The 25,927-nt window shown below is 36.0% G+C and overlaps 4 protein-coding genes across 7 annotated transcripts in view; 2 read left to right on the top strand and 2 right to left on the bottom strand.

Moving 5' to 3' along the window:
* LOC101739626 (dnaJ homolog subfamily C member 13) overlaps positions 1–2,667 on the bottom strand; it is a 468,160-nt gene extending 465,493 nt beyond the window's left edge. For all 4 annotated transcript variants that reach the window (XM_062674099.1, XM_062674100.1, XM_012694281.4 and 1 more), the window contains exons 1-3: positions 2,531–2,667; positions 1,845–2,194; positions 1,393–1,739 (exon numbers count right to left, since the gene is read on the bottom strand). In XM_062674099.1, the coding sequence (XP_062530083.1) occupies positions 1,393–1,739; positions 1,845–2,183 (686 nt within the window). In that variant the 5' untranslated portion in view covers positions 2,184–2,194; positions 2,531–2,667. The remainder of the gene's footprint in view (positions 1–1,392; positions 1,740–1,844; positions 2,195–2,530) is intronic.
* A 4,845-nt stretch (positions 2,668–7,512) lies between these two features.
* Positions 7,513–13,656, top strand: LOC101743384 (serine--tRNA ligase, cytoplasmic). Its single transcript, XM_004922403.3, has 8 exons — positions 7,513–8,006; positions 8,544–8,760; positions 9,851–10,011; positions 10,221–10,402; positions 11,506–11,596; positions 12,372–12,628; positions 12,840–12,966; positions 13,424–13,656. Exons 1-8 carry the CDS (start codon positions 7,686–7,688, stop codon positions 13,550–13,552), a joined length of 1,485 nt encoding a protein of 494 aa, XP_004922460.1. The 5' UTR covers positions 7,513–7,685; the 3' UTR covers positions 13,553–13,656.
* Positions 13,657–14,344: 688 nt separating this feature from the next.
* On the bottom strand, positions 14,345–17,153 carry LOC101743249 (tumor susceptibility gene 101 protein). Its single transcript, XM_004922402.5, has one exon. It carries the CDS (start codon positions 17,014–17,016, stop codon positions 15,820–15,822), a length of 1,197 nt encoding a protein of 398 aa, XP_004922459.1. The 5' UTR covers positions 17,017–17,153; the 3' UTR covers positions 14,345–15,819.
* Positions 17,154–18,009: 856 nt separating this feature from the next.
* Positions 18,010–19,944, top strand: RpL12 (ribosomal protein L12). Its single transcript, NM_001043685.1, is given in 4 exon segments — positions 18,010–18,140; positions 18,217–18,290; positions 19,104–19,284; positions 19,735–19,944. Coding segments are annotated over 4 exon segments (495 nt in total). The 5' UTR covers positions 18,010–18,103; the 3' UTR covers positions 19,938–19,944.
* Positions 19,945–25,927: the final 5,983 nt, after the last annotated feature.

Raw genomic sequence — 25,927 nt, 5'->3', positions numbered from 1 at the left:
ACTTGCCTCAGCAATGGTTTATAATATCAGTGCAACCACCATCAGCTCAGACTTCTACATTGTTTCTGTAGTGCTTCAAAAACTCCAATAAAAACTACCATATCAAATATATTTACTGTGTTATAAAATGACTTAGGTTTATGCACTGTATTAAATTATGTTAAAATTATATAGATAGACAAGATAGTGTTTTTTTTGTAAATTATATATAACACAATAGCTCAGAGATCAGGTATATAATGAAATTAAAACTAATGTATTTTTCAGTATTACTAGTGTTTTTAAAAAATATTTATAGATATAAATATATTTCAATATGTTTCATTCATTTATATCATAATTGATAGTAATTTATTCGTAATTTTATTCATAATTTACTATCAAGAGTTCTGCTCAATTATGTGTAACATAACACTTTCCTAAAATAAATTATTTCAAGGTTGATGACTCACATTATAATGAACAAACAGTGAAACAATTGACGGAAACTAAAGGAAGAAATTAATTAACAGTTGAAAAGTTTTTTCACTTTTAATTTTAATAAATCATTCATTTGGTAGGTACTTATTTAGGGTATTTACTTAGTGCCAGCCCTTGCAGATAATATCACAGCACATTGTATTGCCAGTCAGTATGGATGATAGGAAATAGAGGGAAGACTTGACAATGTGTAGAAAAAATATGAGAGAAATATATAAGCCAACGATGGGGACATAGTTGTACTCATCAAAGCTGGGGTTGCATGATTAATATTCAGGAAACCTATAAAATTATCTGTCGTCAAAACGGATACACGGATTTGATAATAGAGATACTACCTTTGTTTTAATGTTTACATTATTCTTTATGCTAGAGCACAAAACATTGAAGCTAAACCTTTTTTGAAAACACCTTTTAGACATCTTGCTAACTCTTTAATACACCAACATTATAACGGCATTAAGTTTGGAGGAACCATTAGCATCATTTTTGACTTAGCCAATGTTCATAACAAAAACTACTGAGACGACATCTGCATTCTAGTTGGTAGTTTGATTAACTTTTGGTTTTTTTTTTCCTTAATAGATCACAAAATTGGTCTGCAAAATCTATAAAACTTTGTAATTATCTTCTTATTGTTTTTAAATTGATATTTTAATAATTAACTAAAGATAGCATTTTGAATACTTTTCCTAAATTTAAGTACTAAAGTAGTAAAGTTTTAAAATCTAGATTTCACCCCATTCTGTTTTACACCTAATGTAACACAATTAAACATTGTTTTACTGTATTTTAACTAAAGAATAAATTATATCGTTGTGTAAATAAACATAGTTTTCCATTTGCTTTCATTCAGTAGTTTCTTTTCATTTTGAATTTGGTAACCATTCCTTACACCCTATGTTTGCTCACCTATATTTTCCAAAACGTTGATCATGATAATCATCCAATGTAATTGTAGCTGATAAAACCTTGATGCTAATGCTCAATGTCAAATTGGCTAATTCAAGCATCTTATTTATAATAATCTGGTGATCCATTGCATTTGAAAACAGATGTAAGCGACTATAACCTCCAACAGCAAGCATAAAACCACCAGCTACATCTCGTACGGGAAGGATACCCTGTATATCACAGTATGGGTAGAAGGCTAGCTGAGTGTGTGTCGATGGGTCTAGCTGTTCTAAAGCACAAGGCCCAACTTCAAGTACTATTGGTAGTCTTGTTCCACTCCAGTGATGTTTATATGCTTGGTATCTCTGAAAAATTAGGTAAATTGAAAAACATACGACTTTTAAGCAATTAGTAATATTTAAAGGTCTTATAGAATGTTATGGATTTTTTTTAATGAGTTCTACACTTACAAAAACATCCTTTGGTTTCTCCGCAAACAAATGCCTATATTTAAAAGCTTCAGTGAGTATCAAACACTTGTGCTCTGAAGAAAATCGCATTGAGTCCACTTTCTTTTCTTTTTTCATGACAAGTGTGAAGTCATGGTTGGCAGTAGAGTTTGAATGCTTTGCTGATGCAATGGTAACTACATCAGCATACAGCCATTTGTTGGTGACTTCCAGGCGATCTGGATTGTATGTAGTAATTCCATGAGTTCCAATAGAAAACACTCTCTTGTACTTCCCCTTCCAAGAGTGTTTTGTGACAAGGAACGATGCCACATCCTGATTGTCCTTTAGTGGAATCATTTTAACATTTCCTGTGGGTTTTGAAAGCATATTAATACATGTTATTCCGAATTTAATTATATTTCCAGATAGCCCGGAATAAAATATTTCGAACGCAATAAAGAGAATAAAGCTACCATAACAAAGACTTTTTACGTTAATTGAAGTTTAAGATTTAACTAAAAAGAAAATCTTTTAGTTACGTTTCTATGAATTATAAAATTTGCATGTTCTTTTGGCAATATCTGTCAACAATCCACCCCTTTGTAAATAGATCGCATTGACTGTTGCAGTAGACGTGTAAACAAGGAGGTAGCCGATACATTTACACTAAGTTTTAAATTTCAGAATAGACTTTTTATACTCACAAACTATCAACATACGATTATGTTTCAATAACTTCAGCTGATATCCAATAAGAACCACATATTACATAAAATAATTACTAAAATACGATTAATATTAAGTTGATCACAAAATAATCCGACAGATCTAAATTGACAAATGAACAAGTTGACAGAATCAATGCTGCCAGTATTTTCCTAACTTTTTTTAAGGGATTTTATGACCTGGTAACTAAGACATTTAAGCCACACCTTGTTTTAAATTATATTTTTGAGTTGTAATTAAATAGTTGAGCAAAATTTTCAATTCAATTTATTTTGGTTGGACATCATAATATAGGATAAAATATCTAGCTACTGAAATACGTTACATTCAATTGTTTAATTTATTTACATGTTAAAATTAAATTATAATTAAAAATTAGGTCTACGAAATTTTATTTTACACACAAATAGTTTTAAAAGCTAAATTCACAAATAATTACTGCAATTACCGTAATCAAATAAGTAATCGTAATTGTAGATAAAACACATACATAATACATCGTAATCATATATTTCCAAATAGAGTACTAAGATTTGAACAAACAGGTTCAACAACCAAATGCAATGAGTCGATTGAAACTGAATAGTAAAATATGGAGGTGAACATAATCAATAATAAATCAATAAATTTTAGGATTATACGTATAGAAATATATTTGTTACAAAAAAAAATTACCTACCATGGTAGGTAATTTTTTGAATCAACATTTGGAATCATGATTCTTGAATTGCGATATTAACGCAGATTTTATAAACACTTGCATACACAACACATTCTTAACTTGATGTTTCTGCAAGCGGCTGGAGCTAGCGGCTGGTGCAAGCGGCTGGAGCTAGCGGCTGGTGCAAGCGGCTAGAGCTAGTTGCTCGAGCTAGTGGCTGGAGCTAGCGGCTGGTGCAAGCGGCTGGTGCAAGCGGCTGGAGCTAGCGGCTGGTGCAAGCGGCTGGTGCAAGCGGCTGGAGCTAGCGGCTGGTGCAAGCGGCTGGTGCAAGCGGCTGGAGCTAGCGGCTGGTGCAAGCGGCTAGAGCTAGTTGCTGGAGCTAGTGGCTGGAGCTAGCGGCTGGCGCAAGTTGCTGGAGCTAGCGGCTGGAGCTAGCGGCTTGTGCTAGCGGCTGGAGCTAGCGGCTGGTGCAAGCGGCTGGTGCAAGTGGCTGGTGCAAGCGGCTGGAGCTAGCGGCTGGTGCAAGTTGCTGGAGCTAGCGGTTGGTGCAAGCGGCTGGAGCTAGTGGCTGGTGCAAGCGGCTGGAGCTAGCGGAGATACCTAAAAAGGTACATTTCTATGCTCTTATTTTAGTCGCTAGACGCTTCGCCGTTCGCACCGCGCGAATATTCGTATCGGCGAATGTCCCGTGGCCAGGCTGTAACAGAGGTACATTTTTGTGAGAAAGGTGTAAAAACGGCTAGCACCAGCTGCTAGCTCCAGCAACTAGCACCAGCCGCTAGCTTCAGCCACTTGCTCCAGCAACTAGCTCTAGCCGCTTGCACCAGCCGCTAGCTCCAGCCGCTTGCACCAGCCGCTAGCTCCAGCCGCTTGCACCAACTGTTAGCTCCAGCCGCTTGCACCAACCGCTAGCTCCAGCAACTAGCACCAGCCGCTAGCTCCAGCCACTAGCTCCAGCAACTAGCACCAGCCGCTAGCCCCAACCGCTAGCACCAGCCGATAGCTCCAGCCGCTTGCACCAACCGCTAGCTCCAGCAACTTGTACCAGCCGCTAGCTCCAGCCGCTTGCACCAGCCACTAGCTCCAGCCGCTTGCACCAACCGCTAGCTCCAACTGCTAGCTCCAGCAACTAGCACCAGCCGCTAGCTCCAGCCGCTTGCACCAACCGCTAGCTCCAGCAACTTGCACCAGCCGCTAGCCCCAACCGCTAGCACCAGCCGATAGCTCCAGCCGCTTGCACCAACCGCTAGCTCCAGCAACTTGTACCAGCCGCTAGCTCCAGCCGCTTGCACCAGCCACTAGCTCCAGCCGCTTGCACCAACCGCTAGCTCCAACTGCTAGCTCCAGCAACTAGCACCAGCCGCTAGCTCCAGCCGCTAGCTCCAGCAACTTGCACCAGCCGCTAGCTCCAGCCACTAGCTTCAGCAACTAGCTCTAGCCGCTTGCACCAGCCACTAGCTCCAGCCGCTAGCTCCAGCAACTTGCACCAGCCGCTAGCTCCAGCCACTAGCTCCAGCAACTAGCTCTAGCCGCTTGCACCAGCCGCTAGCTCCAGCCGCTTGCACCAGCCGCTAGCTCCAGCCGCTTGCACCAGCCACTTGCACCAGCCGCTTGCACCAGCCGCTAGCTCCAGCCGCTAGCTCCAGCAACTTGCACCAGCCGCTAGCTCCAGCCACTAGCTCCAGCAACTAGCTCTAGCCGCTTACACCAGCCGCTAGCTCCAGCCGCTTGCACCAGCAACTTGCACCAGCCGCTAGCTCCAGCCGCTAGCTCCAGCCGCTTGCACCAGCCGCTAGCTCCAGCCGCTAGCACCAGCCGCTAGCTCCAGCAACTAGCACCAGCCGCTAGCTCCAGCCGCTTGCACCAACCGCTAGCTCCAGCAACTTGCACCAGGCGCTAGCTCCAGCCGCTAGCTTGTTAGCCACGCGCACTGGCGACCGGCGAAGCGACCGGCGGAATGTACCGAGCGAATCGCGCGGGCGACTTACAATGCGGCGGGCGAGCAAAACAAATGCATGAATAAGGACGGCGCAAGCCACGGAGTCGAGCGGTAGTCGCGGCGAATAGTGCAGTGATTAAATGAGTTTAGTTGTTTTCGCCGCGAAAAATGAACGCCGAAATTTTTATATTTTATATTTTTTATTATTATTTTTTTTATTTTTTTAAACTCGTCGTGGCAGAACGGATAAGTCCGGTGTTGAGCGATGCACCGGTAGTCGAATATCGTATTCAACAAATTTTAATGTTCACGATTGATTTCCACGGTGAAGGAATAACATCGTGTAATAAAAATGAAACCCTCAAAATTATAATTTGCGGAATTACTGGGGGTAGGACCTCTTGTGAGTCCGCGTGGGTGGGTACCACCACCCTGCCTGTTTCTGCCGTGAAGTAGTAATGCGTTTCGGTTTGAAGGGTGGGGCAGCCACAGGTCACCTTGGTGGGTGGCGCATTTACGTTGTGGATGTCTATGGGCTTCAGTAACCACTTAACACAAGGTGGACTGTGAGCTCATCCACCCATCTAAGCAATAAAAAAAATATATAGCTGAAATACTAGCTAGACCAGCTATTTGGAAGTCTAGCCACCCAAAGTATTTCTCGTACTTCTTGTGGAATTTCTCCATCTATAGGTATACTCCGATTCTTATTCAAATCAGGTACTTCACAATCTTTTCCAAATAATAGGTCCTGAACCAAAAAACTATTAATTTGTAAGCAATATCGAGATAATTTCGATATAGACATTTCGCTGTCGGACTTCCTTACTAGTCGCGGCGGCGAACGTGAGTACCCGTGGCCTGCAAACGGTGCTGCGCGAATGGTCGCCTCGTCCACCGCTTCGCTGTTCGCACCGCCGATCCCCGTGGCCAGGCCGTTATTAAATGTAATTTATAAACTACAGTAAAAAGCTAAACTTAAGTCAGCCTTAATTAGAAATTTTTTCGGAATTCAGTAGTAAAGTTCAAGTTTTTTTGATGAAGTAAAAACTGAAATATTCATAACATCTTAAACAATCACCTACGAATAAATATTATTTATTATACGAATAAATATTATTTATTCAGTAGAAAATCACAACGGTTTTATAGTTTTGGGAAGGGATTTTTTGTAACGCCATCTCGTGAAGTATTTCAGTATTACATTAATATAAAATAATTAATAATTGGGAATTTAATTGTTTTTATGATCGAACAATCACCAATAGTTGTCGAACAAACGATAATTGATCAAAATGAATTAATGTGAGCGATAAAAATAAAGATATCTAGTAAAGGGGGCCCACTTAACGGTGATCATTTATTTAATTAATTATAAATAAACAAAACACGAACAAACAATTTTTATATTCGAACATTAACGAACAAATAACTAAAAATTTAAAAAATGCAAAAATCAAAAAAAGAGGGGCCAAATTTACAGAGCCACCCGAAGAACGGTTTAAAAAAAGGCCAAAACTATATAAACATGATTATCTTAGTCTGTGCCGCATCTGTGCTAAGTGTATACTAGGACTTTTTGGCGGGAACACGAGGAGTGAAGTTGTGTGATTTATTTCTTCAGGTTTAAATGTGTAATAATGGTGGTTTATTAACTGTTTAATATCTTTGAAAGTGCATAAATGTGGGAAAATCAAACGAAGCCGCTGGACGTAACTTCTCGGGATCCTCCAAAAAGTCCACTAAAAAAATCTCAGTAAATGACCACCATTTTATTGATATTATATTTCATCCCATATTATCTCATTTCATTTAATTTCATCTCAGTTGATTAATGTCTCAAATTAATCATCTTCATTTCATTTCAATCCATATTATCATTTTTCATAAAATTAAAAATATAAATTAAAATAAGATATGACTTAAAAGTCTTAGTTACCAGGTCATAAAATCCCTTAAAAAAAAGTATATAATCTAACTTTTTGGCGGGAACGCGAGGAGTAAATTTGTGTGATTTTGTTTTATATTGTCTATTTAGTGTTTCTTCGGGTATAAATGTGTAATAACAGTGGTTTGTTAAGTGTTTAATATCTGTGAAAGTGCACAATTGTGGGAAAATGAAACAAAGCCGCTGGACGTAACTTCTCAGGATCCTCCAAAAAGTCCACTGAAAAAATCTCAATGACCACCATTTTACTGAGATTATATATTTCATCCCATACCATCTCATCTCATTTTATTTAATTGCATCCCAGTTGATTAATTATCCAAATTAATCATTTTCATTTCATTTCACTCCATGTTATAAATTTTCATAAAATTAAGAAATATATTAAAATAAGACATGACTTAAAGGTCTTAGTTACCCGGTCATAAAATCCCGTAAAAAAAAGTGCTTAATCTATGCTTTGGCCTGCTGTGCCATAATCTATGTGCTGTGCCGAAAAGTGTGAGACGAGAGACGACGTGTTTGATAATTTTAAAGAATATTTCTACATATGTAATTTATCTGAGTTAAATTAATAACGTCAACATGGTCCTCGACTTAGACTTATTTCGTGCCGATAAAGACGGTAATCCAGATAAAATTCGAGAAAATCAGAAGAAGAGATTTAAAGATGTTGCCCTTGTGGATGCAGTCGTCGAGCAAGACACCTTGTGGAGGAAATTGCGCCACGAAGCTGACAATTTCAATAAACTGAAGAATGTATGTAGCAAAGAAATTGGTTTGAAAATGAAGAACAAGGAACCCAGTGGCTCTGAAGACGAACCCGTCCCCTCGGAGATCGCCAATAACCTGGTAAACCTCACCGGCGATAACTTGAAGCCTCTCACAGTAAATCAAATAAAAAAAGTAAGTTAAATTAAACACAAATAAATAAGGCTTCTAGAACGTGCTAACACAAATTTTATAGAACTTACCTATTTCATGTAAAAGTGAAAGTGATTCCATATGGTGATAGCTAAATAATAGACTTGTCGGATTGCATTTTTTAATACTTTAATTAAGGCTTCATCTCAGTAATACTGAATCTCATGTACAGACAAACGAGTCAGCAACTTAGGTTACAAGTTGATAACTAAAATTCACTATTTATACTTTTTTGTAGGTGTCTTAGAAATGTGTGTTTAATAAATATGCTTCAGACTTCACACATTTATTCTTATTTTTTATGGTGCTCTTGAAGGACTTTGACCCTAAAGAAAAATGATGAAAAATGAAATTTCCAATTCATTGGCATATTTACTAATGTATGACATGTTATTAGCCTGTGTGTTAGCTGTTTACTAACTATACCAGCCACAATTTAATCATGCATTATAGTCTGAAGAGTATGATGTCTAGTAAAAATTAAATTTTCATATTAATTAAATTAAATTAACATTTCAGGTAAGAGTATTAATAGATAATGCAATATCAAAGAATGATGAAGGGTTATTGGCTGCTGAGAAAGCGCGTTCCGCTGCACTCAGGGAAGTTGGAAATCATCTGCATGAGTCTGTACCAGTTGATGATGATGAAGACCATAACTTGGTAGAAAGGACAGACGGAGACTGCGGCTTTAGAAAAAAGTACTCTCATGTGGATCTGATCTGCATGATTGATGGTATGCTGTGATATTGAAATTTTAGTTTGTACATAAAAATGCATTGGTATATTAATATATGAACTAGAGGTCCCTCAGTAGTCAAAATTCGACTATAACTAATAGGAATTGTCAGTTTATGTCTATTATAATTGTATTTTATACTTCTATAATCACAATTTTCGCCAAGACTACACTATAAAAAATATTAACAAAGACAGAGAATATTTAATCTATTCTCAATTTGACAACAGACGTCAAGAACAAAAGTTTGACAATAAATAGTATGCATGCGTGTGTGCGTCAAATACATGGTATGTAGTGTGTGTAATGTTTTCTTTATTGATTTAATGTATCCCTTATGCATTATTTAAAAAAAAATATTGCATTGTGCACTTCTTCTCTATATTATCTATCTCTATATAAGTGTGGAAAAATTCATACTCCGTCCATGCAATTTTCGTAAAAAGGGATACAAAGTTTTTGCTTCACATATTATATATATATATGTTTATATATTGTTATATATATATTTTAATATTAATATAATTAAAAATGCCTTACAAATTTTTGAACATTGTCAGGATTATTACACTTGTTAGACTTATAAATTAGACAATATTCTCCTAATACTGAAATTTGCAGTTTTATTAAAAAATCAATAGTATAATTTTTCATCACTTTTAGCCTGAAAAGGGGTTTATTTTTCACAATGAACAACTGTGTAAACAATAAATGTTATTAGTAATAATAAATGTCATGTTGAATATACTTTTACAACAGCTAAAGAGTATGTAAACATTTTATCTTGAACATTTATAAATTAAAAAAAATTTTACCATGTTATTTATCAATTATGACATATTGTAATGGTTTTATGCTAAAAATGAAACGGTAGTAGGGCATCTTGTGAGCCCACACGAATAGGTACCACCAATCTGACAAATTCTGCAATGAACATTAATTCATTCTAGTTTAATGGGTGAATGAGGCATTTCTAATATAGAACTGAGTCTTAGAACTGATGTTGATGTCTATGTACTCTAATAACCGCTTGACACCAGATGAATTGTGAGATCATTCAACTTATTAATTTTTTTAAATTTTATAGGAATGGATGGAGAGAGGGGATCAGCTGTAGCAGGTGGTCGTGGTTATTATCTGAAAGGTCCTGCAGTATTCCTAGAACAAGCCCTCGTTCAACTTTCTCTAAGAATGTTACTTGAGAAAGGATATACGCCCTTGTACACACCATTCTTCATGCGAAAAGAGGTACCAGTTTACTTTGAAGCACAAAAAGACATTGGACTGTGTTAAATTTTTTGTGTTATTTGTTACTTAATTGAAATTGATTATTGCACAGTGTTAATTCATTAACATAAAGCAGGATTAAAATACTTTTTCTAAAATACAAGTGAAATATTTACAATGTACAGATGGCATTTATGCAAAAAATTACCAATATTTAAACATTGTTACAGGTTATGCAAGAGGTAGCACAACTAGCTCAATTTGACGAAGAACTGTACAAAGTCATAGGGAAAGGTTCTGAAAACAAGGGCGACACTGTTGTCGAAGAGAAATACCTTATCGCTACATCAGAACAGCCCATAGCTGCTTTCCACAGGGATGAATGGCTTCCAGAATCATCTCTTCCCATCAAGTAAGTTACAGATCACCTTTATAGCAGTCATGTTTTAATTAGTACCTAAAGACCATAACACAATGTTATATATTGATTTTTGGACATGCCAAAAAATTTATAGATCACTAAATGAGTAAATTTACCAGTAGTCTAGAAATTCAGAACTTATATAAACTTTGAACTACGAATTTCAACTTTTTTTTTTTCATTGCTTAGGTGGATGGACGAGTTCACAGCCCACCTGGTGTTAAGTGGTTACTGGAGCCCATAGACATCTACAACGTAAATGCGCCACCCACCTCGAGATATAAGTTCTAAGGTCTCAGTATAGTTACAACGGCTGCCCCACCCTTCGAACCGAAACGCATTACTGCTTCACGGCGGAAATAGGCGGGGTGGTGGTACCTACCCGTGCGGACTCACAAGAGGTCCTACCACCAGTGATTACGCAAATTACAATTTTGCGGGTTTGGTTTTTATTACACGATGTTATTCCTTCATCGTGGAAGTCAGTCGTGAACATTTGTTGAGTACGTATTTCATTAGAAAAATTGGTACCCGCCTGCGGGATTCGAACGCCGGTGCATCGCTCAACACGAATGCACCGGACGTCTTATCCTTTAGGCCACGACGACTTCAAGACAACTTAACTACCATAAATCCTTTTTGTCACTTACTTAATCGTTACTTAATCGATAGCCTAAGGGACTATTTCAACTAGACTAAATTCAGGCATCTGTCAAATATATTTGTGTTGTATGATGACTACCGCTACATCATTCCCTTCCACATCAGAAGGTTGCGTGTTCACATCACGTCGACGTATACGACAAAGGGAAGATCTTCCACCGAGCGGGTGATAATGCTCGGTAGACTGACTGTCCGAATGTTGTTGATCGGAACTTGTATTTAAGCAAGCTTACCCTGAAAATGTCGTAAGCGAGATTCGGGCATCTGTCAAATATCTTTGTGTTGTATGATGACTACCACCACATCAACAAATTGAAGTTAGGACAAACAAAGTTACAAAGTCTAGGGGGTCCTAGACTTACATCCTAACTTGCCTTACTAGAAAATTGTTCTGTGTAGGTAATAATTAATAAATGTAAATTATTACTCAGATATGCGGGACTCTCCACATGCTTCAGACAAGAGGTTGGATCTCATGGACGTGACACGCGTGGTATCTTTCGAGTACATCAATTTGAAAAGGTTATAAAAATATTTGAGATTCATGAATGAGAACAAAAAATCATATTATAATATTTACGCCAGAGCTTACAGCAAGATTACATGCTAGCGAAATAAATGATCTTAATTTTTTTTCCTACCTGAGCTGATGGTATACAGAGACCATATCAGCGTAACCTTGACTAGTAGTTGAGCTCACGAGGCTCAAATCTGACAACGTTGCTAACACGAACCCTAGCAAGAGCCGTGCTTCGCAGAATCTACCACCGGATCGGAAACGCGACCCACTGAGAAGATCCGGCGAGAAGCTCAGTGGGTTAGTTTACTCGCCGAACTTGTTGCTTGCGACGAAGAGCAATGAACGATAACCGGTGCTTGAGGTACTTAAAAGCACCGTTAGTGGATCGGGAGGATCCGAAATGACGTGTTTTGGGGACGTCGACTGTTTACCATTTGGTCCGCAGGATCGGCTATATAGTTCCCGGAGGCCACGATGAGAGGATTCTCGTGTCATGCCGCTTTATCGAAGTAGACATAATATGTTTACAAAATGATACTAATGAACTTCCAATACATGTATGTCATTGAGCTCTTCACTCATTTGATTTAAATGGTTACCAGATCTTATAGACATTAAAACATTAATTTATTAAGACACAAGGTAATTTCAATTGTATTGTATAACAGTTGCCAGACCCTTCAAACTATATTCTTTGATTGCTTTATAACAGAAACTAACAATATACTATTTCTTAATATTTTACTATTATTATTAATATTTTTATTAATTTTGTAGGTGGAACAATTTGTTCTAACATCTCCTCATGATAACGCATCTTGGCAAATGATGGACGAAATGATAAACAATGCTGAAGAGTTCTGCAAAGCACTAGGACTACCGTACCGTGTCGTGAACATCGTGTCTGGAGCTCTAAACCATGCAGCTTCCAAGAAGCTAGACTTGGAGGCCTGGTTCCCAGGATCCGGTGCGTTCAGGGAACTTGTCTCTTGTAGTAACTGTCTGGAGTACCAAGCCAGAAGATTGCTTGTAAGGTAATATAATCAAACAAATTTTCTCATAAATAATTCCTTTAGAAATTTGCACTCAAATGTTAAGATAGGTGACGGAGTTTGTCTGAAAGCTACCGTTACCATTCATATGTATTAAAGGCGTCATTTATTAAAATCTCAAAAGAAAATTTAAAACTTGTGAGAAGAGTTTCTAATTTTATAATATTATGTATTGATTTATTGGATTTATTAGGTACGGTCAGACGAAAAAGATGAACGCTGCCACTGAATACGTGCACATGCTGAACGCGACCATGTGCGCCACCACCAGGGTCATTTGCGCCATACTCGAGGTACACCAGACAGAGGACGGCATCAAGGTAACTGACATCGCATTCTAAGGTTTTCCTTTACGTCACACGCACTGCGATTATTCCTGAATAAAAGCGGTAAAGGTGCAACATACGCATGTAATAGGTACACTTTATTGTAAGTTGATAATACATGTCATAAGTATCAGAAGCAACTTTACAAACAGTCAAATTAATGAGATGGTTTACCTGATTAGCGTGAGCATAATATGTGTTTGAAGAGATTGCCGAGAAAGAAAAAAGGCAGCTATCTCCTTGCGCTATTAAAAAAATGAGATCCCAAAATTAATTTACTGAAAAGTTTCTTAAGAAAGTATATTGGTCAAATTAGTAAAATTTAATAATTAGTTATAGAAACGAATAGTTATAAAATAAGAGGTATAACACCGCTGCGTCACAGCACCCAATTCTTTCATTCTATTATTGTAAGGCAGTAACTATTATTACCCTTTAATTACCGTTTTAGGTACCGGAAATCCTCAAACCTTGGCTTCCCAAGCAGTATCAAGAATTAATACCGTTCGTGAAACCCGCACCCATTGACGTGGAGGCGGCCGCTGCAGCCAAAAAAGGAAAGAAACAAGAAAAAAAATGAAAACCAATAAAAAAAGTTTCATTCCAAGCAAAAAGCTTCATATTTATTAAACTTGCTAAGCTTCACATTTTTTTTATCAAATGGAATAAATTAATTATTTCGTTTGTTCTTATTTTATTTCATTACATCGGTTATTTAACCCGCATCTTTCCTTTATCAATTTAAATTTAGGTTTATGACCCATGTAGATAATTATAAATGTAAATAATAGATACTGTGCTCTCTAATATCTCAAAGCATGTTTGAACAGTCGTTTGTTTCATTATATTTGTACAGTTAATTTTCCATTTCTGATATCAAATAGAAGATTCAAGAGTTTAATTCGGTACTAAGTATGAATAGACAAGCTCACAGTCCAGAAAAGATTGGGCGGTTTATCTATTGGCACCACAATACCCTCCAGTTTGAGGCAAGATTGGAGTATCAATTGCATTAAAATACAACGGCCGCATCCATATAAGTTTACTGACTGCTGACATACATTTTATTGTCTCATAAAAACGAAGAAAAATTTTAATTTCAGGTTATAGACCAAACTGTGGCTGGTATTTGTTGATAGTTTAAATAAACAACCCTGAATAAGATTGATAAAAAATAAAATACATAATGACCTATTTTTTTAATATGCATACTTGCTTATACATATAACAATGTTGACTAGAAGTTGCAAATTAGCGAAAAATTATTACTTGTATTAACAATTACAACTCTCATAATAACAATAAACAAGAATTACAAAAGTAACGAATTGTTACAGCATTAGTAGAAATTGTAATCAAATGAAAGTCGCCCTTGAAATTTTCACTTTTATTGTGACATTCAATCAGTCCGTAGCAGGGTTACATTAACAATGAAAAACTTACATACTCTAATTTACATAATAATATTACTCTAGGTAGGTATATAAAATCGTTAACTAATAATATGAAAACATAATACAATAAATTTCAATTATTTCTTCTTTTTTAATTCCTTTAATGGCTGTACAAGCTCATGTCCCACCTGCTGTTAAGTGGTTACCGGAGCCGATAGACATCTACAACGTAAATGCCGCCACCCACTTTAAGATATCAGTTCTACGATCTCAGTATAATTACAACAGATACCCCACTCTTCAAACCGAAACACATTACTGCTTTACGCCAGAAATAGGCAGGGTAATGGTACCCACCCGTGCGGACTCACAAGAGGTCATACCACCAGTAATTACGCAAATTATAATTTTGCAGGTTTGATTTTTATTACACGATGTTATTCCTTCACCGTGGATTTCAATCGTGAACATTTGACAAGTACGTTTTTCATTAGAAAAATTGGTACCCGCCAGCGGGATTCGAACACTGATGCATTGTTAGATACGAATAGACTGGACGTCTTATCCTTTAGGCCACGACGACTTCCTGAAGGATGATAGGTATTTTATGTACTTATCTTTGAAATGTGTTCTTAGTACTCAGAGCATTGAAGGTATACATAAATGCTTTGTTTTATTGTGTTATTATTTTCTGTGAAAATTTTACATTCCAATTTAAGCATTTGCAAAATTATTAAGCAATATACTATATCTGATATTTGAGGTCTACAGCCTCATTCATAAGCTTGTTTCTTAATAAATTATTTAAATAAATGTATACTTCAATTTCATGTGTCAAGGTTGGTGGTGCCATTGATTTTGTGACATCTATGGGCTATAACAAGTCAACACTAAGTGGGGCACCAGCTTGTTCACCATACTATGAAATAAATTAAAAAACCTAATAGTTTCATTATCAGTAGGTACAAGAAATTAACATTTAAATTTTTAAGCATACATATTTACACAATATTTATTTTAAGGCATAGTGTATAACAGTACTATATAATAACATTTTCCCTAACAACTTCTGCTCAATAATCATAATTATGTAGCATACATGATCATTAATTTTGCTAGCCCGTGTACATTGTAGGTAATTTCACAAGCCTTTATTTGATAATGAGTAAACCTCAATTTAATTAGAAGTATAGTATTCACAACAATGTTTTTGATTACCCAATATTTTTTTTAAATAGTTGTATGACAACAGCCAAGTTACATGGAAATCAAAATGATGTTATCAGTGATTTACCTCATTATTTACAAGTTCGCTTTTCAATTATTTGCTATGGCTTTCATATTTATATCCAATTCAATATACTCAAAATGTGGATCAAAAAAATCCCATGTTACATAAGCATGCATAAAACAATCTAATAATAATCGTGATACAAGTTCAGTTTTATTATTATTAGCAAGCTAACTGAGCCTTTTGCCTGCATTTATGCATCAATGCCCTTAGTGTAAACTGTCGACGTGCCAATGTGCGGACTTGCTTCAAAAATGTGTCCAAATCTATAACTTCCTTCCGCAGAGCTTCACCCATGTAATAAATAGCATCTTCTAGGGTAGCTTCTTCAGCAAAAGCATTTAGAAGTTGGGAATACAGTGGTGCAGTTGTCACTACTGCTTCATCAACATCCACACCCTCCTGGTCAGCCAAACGTTCCACGGCTGCTTGCAACTCTTTTTCCTTCTCTTGTAAAATCATTACATTCTTATCTAGTTCTGAACGCTCCCTTTGAAGTCTCGTAATTATGTCTTCAATCCGAGACTTTCCTTCACCAAGTTCTTGCTGAGTCCTACGTAAGGTTTCAAGTTCAGCCTGTGATTGCTGAGATTGTTCTTTAAGACGTCTTCTTAATTTGTCTTCAACAGCAGACAGTAGCGATGCTTTAATATGCTCTTCAGTAATGGTACCCCCAGCACCTTCTGTACTAGGACCATATTGTGATGCAGGGGGGTAAGGTGTAGTTATTGGTGCTGGAGGATATGGCAGACCATTTGTACTCGCTGTTCCAGGATATGGTGAACCATAATTAGGATATGGTAAACTTGAAGTTGTAGGATATGGTGTTGTAGTAGGATACCCTGGAGTAGGCATTGGTAAGGGATATCCTGACGATTCTGGCATAAACGGTTTCGCAGCGAACATAGGCATAGCAACATTACGTGGCTTAGAATACACCGGAGGTAATTCACCAAATGCTGTAATCATGCACTGCACCAGATTCTTCAAAGTGGAAGAATTCGAAGACCACTCGTGAAGATAAGGTAAATAAACTTTTCCGTTAGTGTCAACGTACTTCGATACCTTGATAGACATGTCAGATGTCGGTTTCACAAAACACAAAGGCGCATTTTGAGGATGAGTGTCCATGAGCCATATTGACACGGGTATGTTATAAAAGGCTCCTTTGTAATTTACGGGAATTGTACCTTCAATATTCAAAAGCTCTTTTCTGGAACCATTATTAAAGATAAATGCTTCCAAACGATAAGTTAAGCTTCTGTACACTTGTAGCAAGTTAATTACTTCTCGAGAAGTGAAGTCCCGATGTTTATATTTCGATAACAATTGTTTCAATACAGCTTCGTGGTTGGTCATTTTTTTTCGTTTTGTTCAATGCTAAAAACAATTTAACAGCACTAGAAATGTTAATACACCACAAATTCTTAGTTCAATAAATTTTCAGGGGCGGATTTGTCATCACTAAAGTGATTTTTTTTAAGGGATTTTATGACATAGTAACTAAGACTTTTAGGTCATGTCTTATTTTAATATAAATTCTTATTTTTATGAAAAAAGTAAATATGGAGTGAAATGAAATGAAGATAATTAATTTGAGACATTAATCAACTGGTATGAAATAAGATGAAATGAAATGAGATGATATGGGATGATATATACCTTTTTTTTATTGTTTAGATGGGTGGACATCTCACAGCCCACCTGGTATTAAGTGGTTACTGGATGGTTAAATTTCCTAACTAAGCATACTTCAATCAGTTAACAACTGCTCAATTCATATTATACCTTGTACCTATGCTAGCGCCATTCTGGGGGATTTTTGAACTGTTATTTAGTGCTGAAAGTGGGACACTTTTTCAAGCTTCCTCCCATTTGAGACGGTTCTCCTTACCCCTCCCCTCCATAATTGTTCAAATGCATACTGTCAAATATATACATTTTTTGGCGGGAACGCGACGAGTGAAGTTGTGTGATTTGTTTTATTTTGTCTATTTAGTGTCTGTTCATGTTTAAATGCGTAATAAGGGTGGTTTATAAACTGTTTAGTATCTGTGAAAATGCACAAATGTGGGAAAATAAATAAAGCCTCTGGACGTAACTTCTCGGGATCCTCCGAAAAGTCAATTGAAAAAGTCTCAGTAAATTTTATTGAGATTATATTTCATTCTATTTGATATTAAAAAAAATTATAAAAATATATATAATATATAAAAGATTAGGCTATATGGTATGACACCTTTGCATTTCCAATTGGAAAAATAAAACTACTACTACTGCCAAATATGTCAAATTCACTCTTGAGTGACATTGTTTCATTTGTTTTTCTTTTCAAGTGAGCTGCCAACGTCTCTGAACGTTCAGGCGGTAGCCCTTGCGGAATCCAAACCCATCCATTTGGATTTAACGTTATTATAGTATAAAGTTGAACTAAGTAATCAACAAAATGCCCCCTAAGTTTGACCCAAATGAAATTAAAATCGGTAAGCCTCGTTTCCATGTGTAAAATACGTGAAGTGTTCTACCAATTATTTTATCAACAAAATGTGTATTTTACAGTGAATTTGCGATGTGTCGGCGGGGAAGTCGGTGCCACATCATCTTTGGCCCCTAAAATCGGTCCTCTTGGTCTGGTGAGTAAGAAATATTTATTAATAACACAACATAACCTCGTGTATGGGGATGATATACAATTCATAATCTGTCTGTATTCGCTCATAAGCGGTGCAATTGGGTTTGCTACAACTTAAAATTACGTACATACATACAATACTTCAATGTGGTTAGTTAATTTTTGAAATTGCACCGCTTAAGATTGATCCTGGGGGGTGCCTCCCTACCAGGCGCGTCCTTCCGGGTGGCGGATGGAAGGAACCCGCGACTCAGGATACCTCACCAGTTTCCCTGTCGCGGCTACTCCGAATGCCCAATAAGGAGTCGCGGACCAGGCTTATTACCATGATATAGGTTATTTTAGGTGGCTTCGGCTGGAAAACGTGAGTGGCGAGTACTATAGAATTTGCCTCTTAAACCATGTAAATTTTAAAGAACATAATTGGTGTCAACATCATTCTAACATCTGATACTTAATTTGAGTTGAGTAAATTGTTTTGATAAATGACTACTGAATTATATATTTTGTTGTCCTGAGTAAGATGTAGTCATCATCATTCTAAAACTGGGGAGACGCATTTCAAACCTGTAATTGTTATTGAAAAGGTGCTGGTACCTGACAGTGCGCCCAGCTTAAATGAAAACAAACAATGTGTTTTACTTGTTAAATTAATACTCTAACTTTGTACCTATTTTGTTTGTATTTTTATAATTTTTAGTAATTTAACTTAAAATATGATGGAAGAATTGTGTTACACCATGGAAATTTATTTTGTACAGATCCAAGTAAATGTTTCTACAGTAGCCCTTTTAACAATATTTTTGCCTCACAGTCTCCTAAAAAGGTGGGTGATGACATTGCCAAGGCCACAAGTGACTGGAAGGGTCTCAAGATCACTGTGCAGCTGACAGTTCAAAACAGACAAGCCCAGATAGCTGTTGTTCCCTCTGCAGCAGCCCTTATCATCAGAGCCCTTAAGGAGCCTCCTCGTGACCGTAAAAAGCAGAAAAATAGTGAGTATACAAAATTACTATTAAATCATTATCTAAGCAAAAAAAAAACCAGTATTGTGATATCAACACAACTAAACTCGTAAACTTGGAAATTTGAAATTAGAAAAAAGTGTGTATTTTATAAAAACGCATCAGAAGTGGTTAAAACTTCAATTAGGTAGATGATTAATTAAAATGTTTTGCAAGGGAAACCTAATTTTAAATGAATTTTAGGCTTGTGTATTGTGTTAAGTTAACATTTAATTATGTCTTACACTACTCATATTACTTATAAATTTATTTAACACATGATAATTAGTGTTAAAGCCTAATTATATCTAAGGTATCATCAAAATAAAATCTTGTAAGGTAGAAGAAAATAATAAGAAATGTGTTTAAAAATTAATTCAAATGAATTTATGAAACTAAATACAACTTTTGGAAGTGTAATATAAACGATTTTTGTTTTAGTCAAACACAACGGCAACATCTCCCTTGAAGATGTAATCGGCATTGCGAAGATCATGAGAAACAGATCAATGGCCCGGTACCTTTCTGGCTCAGTAAAAGAGATTCTTGGCACAGCACAGTCAGTTGGATGTACTGTGGAGGGCAGGCCGCCACATGATCTTATTGATGACATCAACAGCGGAGCTTTGACCATTGATGAATAAATGTTTCTAATATCTATATACACTGATTGTTTTTTTTAAACAGTTGTATCTCAGTACCTACTCTATTTCATACTCTGTGTAGATTCCTTTCCATGAGTAAATGTAGTGCTAAGTTAACTGATTGCCAGGGAGACTTGAATATGAATATTGAGCATAATGTATCTGTTGCCTGATTAAGCCATTATCGAGTTCAGAAACATGACTAGATAGATACCTTAGTGGAATCAAACCTTAATACCTTCAGAATCAAACCTTAATACCTTCAGAATCAAAATTACCGACGCGCCAATAACGAGTAGAATCAGGGTATTTGTGTGGGCTTTTCAAAAATTCCCACTGATAAAATCGGCGGTACTACCTTAAAAAGTAGCAAAGTGTACTAGGTGTCTATTGTGGTAGGGTGTCTTGTGAGTTTGGGAGTGGGAATCCACCTTTCCTATTTTTGGCCGTGAAGCAGCATTGCATTTACGTTTAAAAAGGTGGGGTCATTGTGCAGTAAAATTTGGAAAGTTTTTTAAAACTTACATTTTGGGCTGGGGGTCGAACCTCCGATGGGGCGCGCTAGGTATTTGGAACTGGACGGAAGGCGGGACGAAGGAATGGAAATTAAGGCCCTACGCATTGAACGATCTTCACTCTAACCCAATTGTATAAAACTTCGCTTTATGGATTTTTTTATTAGCTTTGTAATTATACACATATATAGCCTTCTGACACTGCCTTATCAGTACTTAGTGCGAGTTTCTTAACGTTCTCGATAGCGTAAAAGTTAAGCCAATTTTGTATGCAGTTGGAACAGCGCATCTAGCGGCAAACGCAAATGATCCCATTCCATACAAATATGAGCTAACTTTTACGCTATCGAGAACGTTAAAAAACTCGCACTAAGCACACGGAAGGCTCAAAGAGCAATGAATAGCGTTATGCTCGCAGTTTTCATTGCAAAGTTGAATCAGGAATGCGGAGATTCGCAGAAGAACCAAGGTGACATAGCCTGAAGGATTGCAAGATTGAAGTGGCAGTTTGCAGAGCACATTGCTTGTGGAACAAATGGCCGCTGAGGCCAAAAGTTCTTGAGTCGCGACCGCATACCGGAAATCGCAGCGTGGGCCGACGATTTGCTAAAAGTTGTGGGAATCCCCTGGATGCAACACCAGCGCCAGTGCCGGGAAGACCGGCTATAGTGGTGAATTTCCGTGGAGGCATACGTCTAGCAGTCGACATCCGTGATTGACCGTGATACTGAAAAAAATATTGTGTATGGTCGCCATCGTTCACGCACGTCTGGAATGTCAGGTCACTGCGTACCGTTAAGTACTCTCCAGACCAGACACCAAACTGAAAATCGTGCCATAGTTGCACAATAATTGCAAAATAATCTGTGAAAAGCCGTTGTGGATAATCGTGGGTGCGTTCCACTAAGCGTTCACAACGATCACGCTCACGACCGCAATTTTTCCCGTTCCACTTGTGAGCGTTACGGCCTGGCCACCGGGATCGGCGGTGCGAACGACGAAGCGGTGGATGAGGCGACCATTCGCGCAGCACCGTTTGCAGACCACGGGTACTCACGTTCGCCGCCGCGACTAGTTAGGAAGTCCGACAGCGAAATGTCTATAATATCGAAATTATCTCGATATTACTTACAAATTAATAGTTTTTTGGTTCACGACCTATTATTTGGAAAATATTGTGGGGTACATGATTTGAATAAGAATCGGAGTATAGATGGAGAATTCCACAAGAAGTACGAGAAATACTTTGGTTGGCAAGACATCCACTAAATCGTTCATTACAATACGACCGACGTAACTTGGCGAGTCTGAATATAGCTGCAGGTGAACTTTCGCGCATGTACACTCTTAAAAAAAAGTGTTATTAGCATTCATTTTTAGTAATATAAATGACAAAAATATTATTTAATATAATTCATACTAAATATTATTAAATTATTAACGTTAAATATTTATTATTAATTATTTAATATTTAAAAAAAAGAAATAAATTTAATAAAAATAAAGTATAACTTCTTACGCGCGTACATAAGTACACGCTGCCTTTTCAGATGGGTCGTCTTGAGCGTAAGTCATGACGTCATAAGTGACGTTTTCGCCGCGACCACAACAACCGCGGTCGTTATGTGGAACGACTAAAGGAGCATTTTGATCGTTGTGGGCGCTTAGTGGAACGGACCCGTATCGGTTCTAGGGCAACGGAATGTATTTTTTGTGATGGTTGGTATGATGCTAAATCGGGTAATTTCGTGATGTGTTTCTCTCACTGAAGTAGGAAACTATATAGGTCTATGGTTTCTCTCAAATATATTAAGTGTATAATCTATGATGTGTTTCCATGTCACTTGTATGTCTTTTGTCTTAGATTGCTATTATTGAGAATAAGTTTTAATAAGAATAACTAGATTGGATATTCTTTAAAAAAGGTAGTACTGTTTTTAATTATAGACATATAATTACTATGTATGGCAACTGTTTTTCTTTAAATTATCGGGGTGCTTAATAACGGTACAATTCATAGACGATAAACGCAAATCATTAAAAGGTATATGCAATAATATAAGAACTACATACCGTATATAACTTCGATTCCTTTCCTTTTAATAGGTAATATGCATGTACTTAATAAGTCGTAAAAAATAGTTGCATACTTTTTTTTCTTTTTTACTTTGAGTACCTACTCTTTAGGTTGGACAAGCCTGAAACTACGACACATTTAAAATTAAACAAACATTTACTTTAACAACAGTAAGTTATATTCTTTGAATAAACTTCTTTAAATTTTGTTGGTATTTATTTCCTGAGCAATTGATCCATCTTCCGTGATAATCATGATTAATAAAACCAAGGTACTGTTTCAGTAGTGCATAATAGTCATTGGATCCCATAATATTTAACTAGATAATGACCGAATTTTTTTTTTTGATAAATTTTGTTTAGAAATTATATTTAAATACGAATTACATATTGATAAAATGATGAAATATGAATAATATTTTTCGATCTTACCGACAGAATAATAAAAAAATAAGAACTGGTTATATAAAGAAAAAATCAAAATTATCGATAAAGTTGATTATTGAAAATACGAATAAAACAACATTTTCTGAAAATAAATCGTAGCTAGATCGATTTATCGCCCCCGAAATCCCCTGTATACTAAATTTTATGAAAATCGTTGGAGCCGTTTACGAGATTCAGATTATAATTTACATATTATTATAATATAAGAATTTTATTTATTAGATTGTAGACAAGAATTGCTCGAGATATAAGATTACCAACTACATAATTAATGTAGACTTTCGAAATTAGTAGATTCAGGCAAAAATTGCAGAATATACAAATTCTAGGTAGAAAAAGCTAGTGTATAGTAGTAACACTGTTCCCTCCAAGCTAGACGTGCGCTAATCATGTTCGGAACTGGATTGAACATGACATCGTTCTTTTGAGTGTCGGAACTAGTTCCAGTAAACATGTTCGCGGAACTGTTTAGTTTCACGAACATGTTAAGTCTAGTAGCCATGGAGTTAATAAGTACCTACAACTGGAGTGCTGTCTGATGCCGAGAAATCGGTCTCGAAAGAGAATACTTTTTGGTCGCGGTGTCCTTGTCTAATGTGGTGACCATATAAAATTTATTTATAGGATAAAATTATACACATGCATCAGTTTTGAATTTACCTTAAGTAATTCTGTGTAACCCTATGTAAATACAAAACACGTGCTTGCAACGTTTTATTTATGTAAATTCAATTCTAAACATTGCTTCGTCGTCATGGTGCCTTTTTTCGACGTTTTTTTTTGGAAGTTGCTGCGTTGTCGAAAATCTAGCACTGAGTTTTATTACAAACATCATTACCTCAGTGCTATTACTTAAACTTCCTCAAACTCATGTTTAACGTCCGAATACTCAACCGCGACTTAAATATTATGTTGAACTTAATTACGCAATTCCTACTTTAGTGTACTGGCTAAGTGGGCCGTGCAAATTAATATTTGACACACTGAGTGAGACACTGCAACACACATGGTCTGCGCGTATCGGGTGCTCTTTTCCTACATTCACATCTTCAATTGATTTAAAATTACTTGTATTTTTACTTCTGTGCTATTATCATGACACGTGTATATTAAGTCTACTAGTTACATTTTATGAAATAAAACACAATGGGTAATAAAATGAAATGAACTGAAATTCATTTATTTGTTATATGTAAACAATTAAATAACTCTTAAATGACAAGTCAATACACATAACAGAATACACATAGTACTTGATCTCTATTTACAAAATATTGGTTATATTATTATTATTAAGTTCAGTAAATTTTCTGTAATCTTATAATATAACATTTCCTCTATTTATTTTTAAGTAAATTCTTTTTTTTCAACGAAATACATAATTTATTTTAATCAATATCTAAGTGGACCATGAGTATCATTAAAATTTCGCAATTTAAATTTCAATTCAATTAAAAATCGCCATTTTTCTTTAATAAATCTAAAATCGACTTTATATTTACAATCACTATTTCACGACTTTTAAGTTTTTGTTTCAATACCTTAACATCTTGTCGTAATTTTGCTTTTCTCGGGGTATTTTTTATTTCTTGCGTTTGAGTACTTGATTCTTCTTGTTTGACCTTTTTAAAGGACATTTTCCAGAAATTCCAAAGTCATATTTACTAGAAGATCCTCCTCGTTCGCTTAACGTCAGGCAAATGATATACATGCTTGCGTGCGACGCTATTCAATACAATAAAAAAAGTTCAAGAAATACCACGTGATGGCTCTTATAATATGAAAAATACATTGCAAAATTATAGTTTTCACGATTGTTTTTTCAAATTTAGTATATGACATAGATTAAGTACAATTTACAAGACAAATGGTATTAAATATTATAATGAGAAAATATATCTCACATTTTAAAAATATATGCTCACACTAGTAAAAATTTATCAATGAATCTGACATATGGAAGGATATTCCACAAACTGGAGAGGATTCTCGCTTAAAACCACTTATATTAAAAGTGTTCACCATGATTACACGGAAACTTTTACGATTTTCGAAAAAAAAACAAGCCACAAGCTGTATCAGTGCCATTTTAACTTCGCACTACAAACGTAAATAGACGCCATTTTTCTTTTAATCCATTCATAGCTCTTTTTCGGTGATGCCAACAATTAATCTGGCTTCCCACCAAATTCAACATGAAAACCATCAGAAATCTACGTACCTACCATAAAATTTTCCATTAAACAGAGTTCTTATTAATATAGAACAATATTTTTTTTGTTAATGAGCTTTATTAATATATGATGTTCTATTAAAAATCAATATATATCATATAATCAATACTTCTTATATAATTTATTTTAATAAATTGTCATCATCAGAAAATAAATTCACCATAACTTTGTACGTTTATGTTGAACCAATTTAATTTTTGACGTTGATGGAAATTCTAAATTGACGCAATATTTTCTAGTTAAGTTTAAGTCACATCGTTTAAATAATATGTATTTAGATATATTATTGTCATAAAATGTTTAAAATCCTGTAAAGTGGATTGATTTTAACCTTTTCAATAATTTTCAACAACGCCCAAGCTACTAAAAAATCCACTAACCACTAAAAGCCATTTTTGATAACTAAGACGGGGGTCCAAATTCCGAGATTTTATGGAAAATCCTCTAAGCTAGCAACACTGCTTTTTGTTTGTAAAATGTGCGAGAGGGACACCACCACTTAATAATCATTCTCTTTTCAGACCGTTTTTCCTTACATCTTTTGCTATTTAAAAATAAACTTTAAGCCATAGAGATAAAGTATATTTTTAGTTTTTATGTCAAACGAAGTAAGCACTCCAGTTAGAATAGTAACTCTATGCTAGTAGCTGTTTGTAGTTTGTAGCTGTTTAGTTCCGCGCACATATTAAGTCTAGTAGCTGTTTGAAGCTGTTTAGTT

This window comes from Bombyx mori, chromosome 19 (genome assembly GCF_030269925.1).
Source record: "Bombyx mori chromosome 19, ASM3026992v2".
Taxonomy (NCBI): domain Eukaryota; kingdom Metazoa; phylum Arthropoda; class Insecta; order Lepidoptera; family Bombycidae; genus Bombyx; species Bombyx mori.
Note: the sequence above shows the minus strand (reverse complement) of the source record. Positions and strands in the feature narration are given on the sequence as shown.

Bases quoted from the DNA above. Each gene is read 5' to 3' on its own strand.
- LOC101743384 (XM_004922403.3), top strand. From the start codon at position 7,686: ATGGTCCTCGACTTAGACTTATTTCGTGCCGATAAAGACGGTAATCCA. The intron at 8,007-8,543 runs GTAAGTTAAATT...TTAACATTTCAG, and splicing joins CAGTAAATCAAATAAAAAAA to GTAAGAGTATTAATAGATAA. The intron at 8,761-9,850 runs GTATGCTGTGAT...TAAATTTTATAG, and splicing joins TCTGATCTGCATGATTGATG to GAATGGATGGAGAGAGGGGA.
- LOC101743249 (XM_004922402.5), bottom strand. From the start codon at position 17,016: ATGACCAACCACGAAGCTGTATTGAAACAATTGTTATCGAAATATAAA.